Source organism: Garra rufa, chromosome 23 (assembly GCF_049309525.1).
Source record: "Garra rufa chromosome 23, GarRuf1.0, whole genome shotgun sequence".
In the NCBI taxonomy this organism is placed as follows: Eukaryota; Metazoa; Chordata; class Actinopteri; order Cypriniformes; family Cyprinidae; genus Garra; species Garra rufa.
In genome coordinates, this window is record NC_133383.1 from 20,025,775 (window position 1) to 20,037,089 (window position 11,315).

General features: G+C 35.2%; 1 protein-coding gene across 2 annotated transcripts; it reads left to right on the top strand.

Annotated features, from left to right (window-relative positions):
* Window positions 1-4,688: 4,688 nt before the first annotated feature.
* On the top strand, window positions 4,689-10,791 carry ugt5d1 (UDP glucuronosyltransferase 5 family, polypeptide D1). Of its 2 annotated transcripts, none has more exons than XM_073829372.1 (2): window positions 4,689-4,870; window positions 9,101-10,791. In XM_073829372.1, exon 2 carries the CDS (start codon window positions 9,106-9,108, stop codon window positions 10,702-10,704), a length of 1,599 nt encoding a protein of 532 aa, XP_073685473.1. In that variant the 5' UTR covers window positions 4,689-4,870; window positions 9,101-9,105; the 3' UTR covers window positions 10,705-10,791. The 2 variants fall into 2 exon arrangements, with proteins under 2 accessions (XP_073685473.1, XP_073685472.1); XM_073829371.1 differs by lacking the exon at window positions 4,689-4,870 and adding an exon at window positions 6,340-6,399.
* The last annotated feature ends 524 nt before the right edge of the window (window positions 10,792-11,315 follow it).

Here is an 11,315-nt window from a genome sequence, read left to right on the forward strand (position 1 = left end):
CAAAATACTGTAATATTGTGAAACAATTCATTTTAAAATACCTCTTTTATATATATTGAAATGCAATTTATTCCTGTGATGTCAAAGATTAATTTTCAGCATCATAACTCCAATTTTCAGTGTCACATTTCTTATTATTATCAATGTTAAAAACAGTGCTTCATAATGTATTTTCGGAAAATGTGATATGTGAAACAACATTCTTTGTAATTAAAAAAAGTCTTTACTGTCACTTTTAATAAATTACAGTGCATCCCCGCAAAGTAAAAATATTAATACATTCCAATATAAATCTTACTTACTCAAAACTTTTGAACAGTATTCTATAGTAACTCCAAAAGTGGGCATCATTTAGTTTTTCGCTCCTTCCTCATTAATATGAAATATGGATTTACTACAAGAACTATGGTTTAACAATCGTTTTGTAATGTAGACCATAATAACCACAAAATTAACCATGGTTTTACCATAGAATTAGCAGTAAAACCATGTTAATTACAAAAATTAACCATGGTTTTACTACAGAACCATAGTTTTGTAGTAAAACCATTGTAACCACAAAATTAAGCATGTTTTTACCATAGAATTTGCAGTAATACCATGCTAACTACAAAATTAACTGGTTTTACTATCAGAACTATGGGTTAACAAAATTAACCATGGTTTTACCATATAATTTGCAGTAAAACCATGGTTTAACTATTGTTTATTTATTTATTTATTTTTTATTTTTTTGTAGTAAAACCATATTAACAACAAAACTGACCATAGTTTTACCATAGAATTTGCAGGAAAAGCATGGTAACTACAAAATTAACCATGGTTTTACTACAAGAACCATGGTTTAACTATCATTTTTGCAGTAAAACCATATTAATCACAAAATTAACCATGATTTTACCATATAATTAGCAGTAAAACTTTGGTAACTACGAAATTAACCATGGTTTTACTAAGAACCATAGTTTAACTATGTTTTTGTAGTAAAATCACAGTAACCACAAAATTAACCATGGTTTTACTACAGTATTGACAGTATTGAGTATACAGTATTGACAGTATTGAGTATACAGTACAGTATTGAGTATACAGTATTGACAGAGAAAAAAGTCAATACTAGGCTACATTGCCTTTTTCTGCATCATAACTCCAATCTTCAGTGTCACATGATCCTTCAGAATTCAGTCTGATATGCTGATTTGCTGCTCAAGAAACATTTATTATTATTATGATGTCAAAAACAGTTGTGCTGCTTAATGTATTTTCAGAAAATTTGATACTTTTATAAGAATTTTTAATAAAACAACATCCTTTGTAACATTAAAAAGTCTTTACTGTCACTTTTAATAAATCACAGTGCATCCCAGTGGAATAAAAATATTAATACGTTCAAAAATAAATCTTATAGAACAGTATAGTCTATAGTTGTCACACCCCTGGACTTTGAGTTGGTTTCTCCCTGTGTCTCCCCCCGCTGTTATGTGCTTATTGGTTTCTCCTCCTCGTCACCGTGATTCCCTACAGCTGTCCTTGTTAATCAGTATGTCTTTAATAGTTGGTGTGTTTGCTCTGTTGCTTGTCGGTCGTTGATGTTTCTACCCTTCGTTCCTGTGTTTCCTGTTTCTGCTCCTGTTCCTCCTCTGCTCCCATTTTGGATTATTTAATGTATTTCGTTTTACTACGTCGTTGTTTGTTCGTTTGTTCCTCGTCCTAAGCGTGACAGAAGTAACTCCAAAAGAGGGCATCATTTAGTTGTTCGCATCCTCATTAATATGAAACATGGACAAAAGTTTGTCCAAATAGAGCTTATCATTCATAAAATGATTCTGGGAAAAGTCTGCAGAAATGAATATAATAGTCAATGATTTATTTAGATGATTTGTCAAGATTTCACAAACATTCAAGCTTTTTCCAGTAAGCACAGTGTCTGGCAGTGATTGATGAGCGAATGTATAAATTATGAGTGGATTATGAAGTTCCTCCCTTCATTTATTTATTAACAATCTTTAATAATGTTTATAAACATAGTGTTAATGCTTGAAGGACATGCATGGTCCGCTAAAACAAATGGCTTCGATCCAAGAGTGAAATCATGTTCTAAGATTACGTAACCCTGCCTCTAACTGCTTGGACTGCTCACTGTCATTGTCTTAATGTACGAAGAAGGAAATAGTGAGATCCAGAGAAAGTGTCCAGCTTTACTATGGTTTATTTTGCATGCCAAGTGACCAGCGAATGCAGAGATATTGTGTAAGACCGTGTAATTTAAACCATGATGCTTGGCATCACACTCCTGGCATTGTGTTTTGCTCCAAACGTTTTAAAGATGACATTAAATCTGATCGGGGAAGGGGTTTTGAAACCAAAATGCGCTCAGTGTGAGTGGAAACGACCCTTGAGGGAGAAAACATTGCCCAGTATGAATCTCCATGTTTCCATGGTATATCTGAGTAAGCTTGCTATCTTGTTGCACTACCTTGATTCGGTTTATATAATATCCCCTCAAATCTCTAATTGTGTTGACAGCTCGGGGAACGGGTGCAAACACAATTTCCAAGACGGGATGAGAAGAGGCTAGTATAAAACAGTCTTGCAATAGTCTGCGTAGTCTCAGTGACCTAGACTTAGATGTATTTTGCCGTCCCTTTCTGAGGAATTTTTTTCATTTTCTTGAGATTTGTGGGCTCTGTGTTTACCTATCCTTCAGAAATAGAGTTCGTGACCTTCATAAATAGTCTAGACCAAAACGAATAGGACCACACTTCACTTCAGCTTAAACCTGCAAAGCCTGAAATAATGGTCTGAAAAATCTTCATTTTTGTACATGGAACAGTGTTTTGAACCTTCAAAAAATGCATGTGTGTTTTTGTTGAGTAACACATTTGAAACATCAAACTTTTATGGAGCATATAGTGTGACATAAGAGAATATGGAGCTCATACAGGGGGGGAAAACACCTCATTCTTTATTTAGACCCCCAGAGTGGAGAAAAAAAGCAATTTGGTGGTGATGCTGATATTTAAAGTTGAGGTCAAAAGTTTACATACACCTTGAAGAATCTGCAAAATGTTAATTATTTTAGCAGAATAAGAGGAATCATATAAAATGCATGTAATTTTTTTATTTAGTACTTACCTGAATAAAATATTTCACATAAAATATGTCTACATATAGTCCACAAGAGAAAATAATAGTTGAAATTATAAAAATGACCCCGTATTCATCTTCACAAAGGAAACACAACGCATTAAGCTGGGGGGTGAAAACTTTAGAATTTGAATATCAGGGAAAATTTAACTTATTTTGTCTTCTGGGAAACATGTACATCTTCTGTAGCTTCTGAAGGGCAGTACTAAATGAAAAACAAAATATGATATTTAGGCAAAATAAGAAAAATGTATACATTTTAATTCTGTTCAAAAGTTTTCATCCCCTGGCTCTTAATGCATCGTGTTTCCTTCTAAAGCATCAGTGAGCACTTGCACCTTCTGTAATAGTTGCATATGAGTCTCTCAGTTGTCCTCAGTGTGAAAAGATGAATCTCAAAATGATACAGTCATTGCAGGAAAGTGTTAAAATACACAAAATGCTGAAAAAATAAAGAATTTATGAGACCTGAAGGATTTTTTTTCTGAAGAACAGTGGGCAGTTTAACTGTTCAGGAAAAACAGGGACTCATGAACAACTTTCACAAAAAAAAAAAAAAAAAAAAAAAAAACACTGTGGATCATTCAGATAACAACACAGTGTTAAGAATCAAGTGTATGTAAACTTCATTTTTATAAATTCATCTATTATTTTCTTATGTGGACTAAATGTAAACATTTTTAAGTGAAATATCTTATTCAAATCAGTACTAAATAAAACAACATGAATTTTGTATGATCTTTTTTATTTTAGTAAAATAATTAACATTTTGGTGTATGTAAACTGTATATGATCAAAAAGTAAGATGAAATTCTGATTGTAATGTAGATCACTGAGATCTTTATAACTGTAGCAGAATACTTTAAATATTAAATGCTTAAAGTTTGTATTATTTAATTAGTTGTGTATTCAGGAGCTGCAGGGTTTATAGGGTTAAATTTATTTAATGTATTACAATAAACTTTTAAAACATCTTTTATGGCATGTAAGAAAAAAGTAAGTAACACCTGCAGAACATTATGGTCTTAAACATCTGTTTATCTATATAAATACATATTGAAGCTAGTCTTATTTGTACGCTTATTACACCAATGTTTCTCAGGATAGCTTTATTAATGAACGGAAAAATTCTGTAAAGTCGCATAATTCTGAAAAGATAAACATTCGCACCATCATTGCCTCGAAAAAAAGATTCAGTTTGTTGAACACAAGGGGCATGCTGTCACAAGAAACCTGCCATTGAACTTTTTTTCTTACATTTTTCAGGAAATCCACACCTAAAGTAGTTCCAGGCAAGTCCTCATTACATTTCCATATCACTTCGCCAAATGATGTTAGATTTTTCAAAGATCCTTGAAGCACAGCAAAAAGAACCAAACACGCAAGGACACTGCCAAGCAACTGAATGTAACCAATAACTATTTTCGACGTTTTCCTAACAAAATTACGTTTTATTATCGACAGAAAAGCACACTTTGTTTTTCTCGCTCTCTCATACAGACAGTACAGACACACCACTCCCACACACACGGAAACAGATGCGCACAGAAACAGGTAGTCAGCACTGCCCCGCGACTTTATCAAAAAAATAGTTTTGAAACTTAAAAGCTACATTATCAGTAGGAAGATGGCAACGTTGCTGTTCTTAACGCGGTCAAAGTTTCAGTTTCGCTATTAGTAGAAACACTTCTGCCGAACACTGCTGAGAGACTCACAGACTCAGGTAAATCATACACGCTAAATCTCTCTCTCTCTCTCTCTCTCTCTCTCTCTCTCTCTCTCTCTCTCTCTCTCTCTCTCTCTCTCTCTCATATAACTGCATTGGCTCAAGCCTCGGTTACTAGCTCTGAAATTACTTTTTGGAATTCGCAACTAAGGCTTGAGATAAAGCGTAAGAAATTAACCCTACACGCAACAGCGTTTTCAGAAAAAAAAACTTAACAAATGTCTTGAAATACAACAAATGAACAATGTCTTGAGGTGCAGTAACCATAGTATAAACGGAATAATTGACAACAGGCCATTGAATTATTAGAAAAATAATGCACACCCAAGGTGTAGCTACTCCACTTTTGCATTGCCACTTCAGGTGTACCCTAGCACTGCCCCAACCTGACATGTAATGCTTTCTTTTGGTATTTTTGATAAGAATGATCTTAAATGATATGCTAGACTTGAATTCCATCATGACATGAGCAGCACGTGCCAGCGCTTGTGCAACTGTTGGGCCACTTCTCTGACAAGCTATAGTTATTTTTACTATTATTCATTGTGTCACCCTTTCATTCTTAAACTTTGATTCATACTTTGTCCTGCGGGCCAGATTTTCAATCCATCAGAGTATCAGTCCTGTCTCCACTTGTACAGCTTTCTTTTAAAGCAAGCATGTAATAAGCAGGTAATGTGTAAGCACATATGTGTGTCTGGATGCCAGCATGCATTGACATTATGTGGGTATATCTGAGTACGAAAGTGGCCATAAAACCCCAGAGCCTGAGTGTGATGCCTAAAGACAAATGACAATCAAGAACACATGTATCAAGTGAAAATAAAAATTGTGACTAAATTATAGATCACATTACAGTACATAAACTATTAATGAATTAACCATCTATATTTAATTGGATCATATTTAATGTTGCCGATATATTCCAGCAAAATACAGTCAAACTAAAAATTAGTAACTTATTTTGATATTTTTTTGCTAGTGCAGGACACTATAGTTCATTTATGTAAGTGAGGATAGCAAAATAAAGTAAACTGTGACATATTATACCCAAAAATTCTTCATACAGTGGACTACCAGTAAAACTGATAAAAACTTGGGATAAATAAGCAAATAAACTGATAATGTGAGAAATGGTGTCTAAATAAATTTTGGTTTGACTGTATCTAAATATCCCTAAAAAGAAAAAAAGTTGGAAAATTGAAAAGATAAGATTAATTTTTATTAATTTATTTGATTGTTTTACACATAAACTTGACAAAATTATATAAAAATTTGATAGAATACATTTGTATCTGTGGTCAAAACTGGGTCAAAACTGGTTACAAATGACCTGCAATGGTCCAAAAGGGTTACAGAGAAAATATGAGTGCACCTTAAACCGCAGTGTCTGCCTGTTAATTATTGATTTGAATGTTAATAATTTAGGTGGACTTTGTAAAGCATAATTTGAACTTTGTGGCTCAGATGAATAGAGCTCTGGAATGAGCAAGTGTTGGTCTTTCACGCGTGCATGAACAATTGAGGTAAGAATCTCATCAGTTAGCAACAATTTAGTTGTGTTTGTATGTGGAGCTGGTTAGTAACTTATTACATCTGGATTACATAATCAGATTCCAAAAATGAAGTACTTGTATCTAGATTAAATTACATTTTTAAAATACTTGTAATTAGATTAAAGTTATTTTTTATTGATTACATGATTACATATTATTCACACAATAGCTAATAAATTGTTTAGAATTATTTTCTAGTCGGGGCTACACACCATTTCATAATTGGATTTACAAAAATTAGGTTTTAATATTACATCAACTTCTAAGGAATATAATTTTTATTTGAATTATCTCTATTTATCTATACTATGTCTTTGGAAGGCTTTTGTCATAATGCAAAGTTTTTGTCATATTTTTTAACCTCTTTCACCTAATACAGTCGTGGCCAAAAGTTTTGAGAATGACACAAATATTAGTTTTCACAAAGTTTGCTGCTCAACTGCTTTTAGATCTTTGTTTCAGTTGTTTCTGTGATGTACTGAAATATAATTACAAGCACTTCATACGTTTCAAAGGCTTTTATCAACAATTACATGACATTTATGCAAAGAGTTAGTATTTGCAGTGTTGGCCCTTCTTTTTCAGGATCTCTGCAATTGGACTGGGCATGCTCTCAATCAACTTCTGGGCCAAATCCTGACTGATAGCAACCCATTCTTTCATAATCACTTCTTGGAGTTTGTCAGAATTAGTGGGTTTTTGTTTGTCCACCCGCCTCTTGAGGATTGACCACAAGTTCTCAATGGGATTAAAATCTGGGGAGTTTCCAGGCCATGGACCCAAAATTTCAACGTTTTGGTCCCCGAGCCACTTAGTTATCACTTTTGCCTTATGGCACGGTGCTCCATCGTGCTGGAAAATGCATTGTTCTTCACCAAACTGTTGTTGGATTGTTGGAAGAAGTTGCTGTTGGAGGGTGTTTTGGTACCATTCTTTATTCATGGCTGTGATTTTGGGCAAAATTGTGAGTGAGCCCACTCCCTTGGATGAGAAGCAACCCCACACATGAATGGTCTCAGGATGCTTTACTGTTGGCATGACACAGGACTGATGGTAGCGCTCACCTTTTCTTCTCCGGACAAGCCTTTTTCCAGATGCCCCAAACAATCGGAAAGAGGCTTCATCGGAGAATATGACTTTGCCCCAGTCCTCAGCAGTCCATTCACCATACTTTTTGCAGAAGATCAATCTGTCCCTGAGGTTTTTTTTTGGAGAGAAGTGGCTTCTTTGCTGCCCTTCTTGACACCAGGCCATCTTCCAAAAGTCTTGGCCTCACTGTGCGTGCAGATGCGCTCACACCTGCCTGCTGCCATTCCTGAGCAAGCTCTGCACTGGTGGCACTCCTATCCCGCAGCTGAATCCTCTTTAGGAGACGATCCTGGCACTTGCTGGACTTTCTTGGACGCCCTGAAGCCTTCTTAAAAATGCAGTGGAAAGTTTTTTTCAGGATTAAGTTAATTTTCATGGCAAAGAAGGACTATGCAATTCATCTGATCACTCGTCATAACATTCTGGAGTATATGCAAATTGCTATTATAAAAACTTAAGCAGCAACTTTTCCAATTTCCAATATTTATGTAATTCTCAAAACTTTTGGCCACGACTGTATATTTACTTGAAGCACCCCTGAGATTTTAATAATTAAGTATCATATCATAGTTCACAGATCTCTAATGTTTGTTCATGGTCACATGACATTCAGGTAAACAAAATATTTAATCTTTTTTAGTAAGTGTTTTATTTTGATTGATTGGTATTTTAAAAAGAAATATTGAGACTCATTGTCTCATGAGAGTGATTCGTTTGGAATCAGACTAAACTAGTCAAGCCATATGTTTATGATTCACTAAAAGGAACTGGTTTATAAGAGTCATTTATTTGGGAATCAGTTTAAACTGGCCGATCTATATGTTTATGATTGACTTAAAAGAACCGGTTCATTAGAGTGATTCATTTGGGAATCAGACTTAACTGGTCAAGCTATATGTTTATGATTCACTAAAAAGAACCAGTTCATCAGAGTGATTAATTTGGGAATCAGTTAAACTGGTCAAACTATATGTTTATAACTGATTTAAAAGAACCGGTTCATGAGAGTGATTCATTTGGGAATCAGATTAAACTAGTCAAGCTATATGTTTATGATTCACTAAAAGGAACTAGTTCATGAGAGTCATTCATTTGGGAATCAGTTTAAACTGGTCAAACTATATGTTTATAATAGACTTAAAATAACCAGTTCATTAGAGTGATTCATTTGGGAATCAGACTGAACTGGTCAAGCTATATGTTTATGATTCACTAAAAAGAACTGGTTCATTAGAGTGATTCGTTTGGGAATCAGTTAAACAGGTCAAGCCATATGTTTATGATTCACTAAAATGAACCGGTTCATTAGAATCATTTATTTGGGAATCAGACTAAACTGGTCAAGCTATATATTTATGATTCTCTAAAAGTAACTGGTTCATGAGAATGATTCATTTGGGAATCAGATTAAACTGGTCGAGCCACATGTTTATGATTCACTAAAAAGAACTGGTTCATTAGAGTGATTCGTTTTGGAATGGCAGAAGTTGTATGGCAGTATGGCAAATGAATGAATGGCTGGTTTCAAAAACGAAAGGGGTATAACTGAAATCTACTAATATTTTTTTTATCTTTTGGTCAGATACAATGAAGTCACTTTCCGACCAGCGGCATTTCATTGTTGGATTATTTTTGGCATTTTCTGTTTTCACGCCGAGCTGCAGCGGAGGTAAAATTTTACTGTATCCTGTCGATGGAAGCCACTGGGTCAATATGAAAGTATTGATAGAAGAACTGCACTCCAGGGGCCACAGCATCACCGTGATCCGACCCAAATCCAGCTGGTACATCACGGAAAACTCCCCTCTCTACACTACCATTACAATCGAAGATGAATTTAGCGAATCCGATAACTTTTTTGAAGAGTATTTATTTAAGGTGATAGAGATAGAAAGAGGCGACGCTTCTGGACTGTCATTCTTGAAGGTCCAGTTCGATTTGTTCTCCATGTTGTCAAAAGCCCATGATATTTCCTGTAAAATGGTGTCGGCCATTTTGGAAGATAAGATGCTTGTGAAAAGACTTCAGGATGAGCGTTATGACTTGGTGCTCACCGATCCTGCCTTAGCAGGTGGCGTGATTTTAACTCATTATCTAAAACTTCCTCTTGTTCTCAATGTACGCTGGATCACAAGTGGTGAAGGACATTTTGTTTTAGCACCATCTCCATTGTCTTATATACCTTTACCAGGCTCTGGCCATACAGATAAAATGGGTTTCACTCAAAGGGTTAAAAATGTTTTATTTCAGAGCTTTACTTTCTTCCAAAACAGATTTGTGGTTGGTCCACATTATGATGCACTAATAGATAAGTATTTCGATCACAAAACAGACATTGTTACCCTCCTTCAAGCTGCTGATATTTGGCTCATGAGGACTGATTTTGTCTTCGAGTTCCCGAGACCAACCATGCCAAATGTTGTTTACATGGGTGGATTTCAATGCAAGCCTTCCAAGCCTCTTCCTGCAGATCTGGAAGCATTTGTCCAGAGCTCAGGAGACCACGGCTTTATTATTATGTCATTGGGGACACTTGTTAAAAGTATTCCTGATGACATGGTGAACGATATTGCGTCTGCTTTTGCTAGTTTACCTCAAAAAGTCATCTGGAGACATCTTGGAGACCGTCCATCCACCTTGGGCAACAACACTCTTATTGTGGATTGGATACCGCAGAATGACCTCCTGGGACATTCCAAGATCAAAGCCTTCGTAGCCCACGGAGGAACCAATGGAGTACAGGAGGCCATGTACCATGGGGTCCCGATCCTGGGCGTCCCTTTGTTCTTCGACCAGTTTGACAACTTAATACGCATTCAGGAGAGAGGAGCGGGTAAGATACTTAAGTTGTCAGAGTTCAGCAGACATACTTTTGGACAAGCCCTACAGGAACTGATTGGTAACACCTCCTACAGGAGGAACATGAAGAGACTCTCCAGTCTGCACAGGGACCAGCCGATGAGGCCTTTGGACTCGGCTGTCTTTTGGATCGAGTATGTGATGAGAAATAAAGGAGCGACTCATCTGCGCTCAGAGTTCTACAAGATGCCGTGGTACTCGTACCATTCTGTGGATGTGTTGTTGGTTCTGTTTACTGTTTTGGCTGTGTTTGTGTTTTGTACAGTTGCAATAATCAGGTATGTGTGTTATAAAATGTGCTGTAAGGGAAAAAGAAAGAAAGAATGATGCTATGTACATTTTTATACTAAAATTTGCATGTAGAAACAAAATAACTAGCAAATAATTAAAGAATTTACTCATACCATTTCTAAATACTTGTATAATTTCAAAAAATAAATACTTTTTTTTAATTGCAAAAGGTGTTTACTCTTAATGACCTTTCACAACATTTTTAAAGGTGAAATAATTGCTATCCAGTAACTGGTTTTAATTATATATTAAACAACAGCAGTAATACAAAAAATCTGGAAACATTTAATTCATTAATATTTATAAACAATATTACTGACAAACCACAAAATGTGTATTTTTAACTACTAGTTTGTGTGAACAACCAGTCGGTAACTACACTGATCTATGTCTCACTGTATGCCTCGTGTTTAAACCACTAAAAAAACTCATTTGTTCTGAAATCGGACTACACTGGTTGTCCTGTATGTTTATTATTCACTAAAAAGAACCAGCTCATAGAAGTCATTTTTTTTCTGGAATCTGATTAAATGGGTCACACTGAATTTGTTTGATATATTTAAGGGGTTAGTTCATCCAAATATAAAAATGTTGTCATTAATTCCTCACTCTCATGTCGTGATCCGATGAAAATCGGAGAGGTCAAG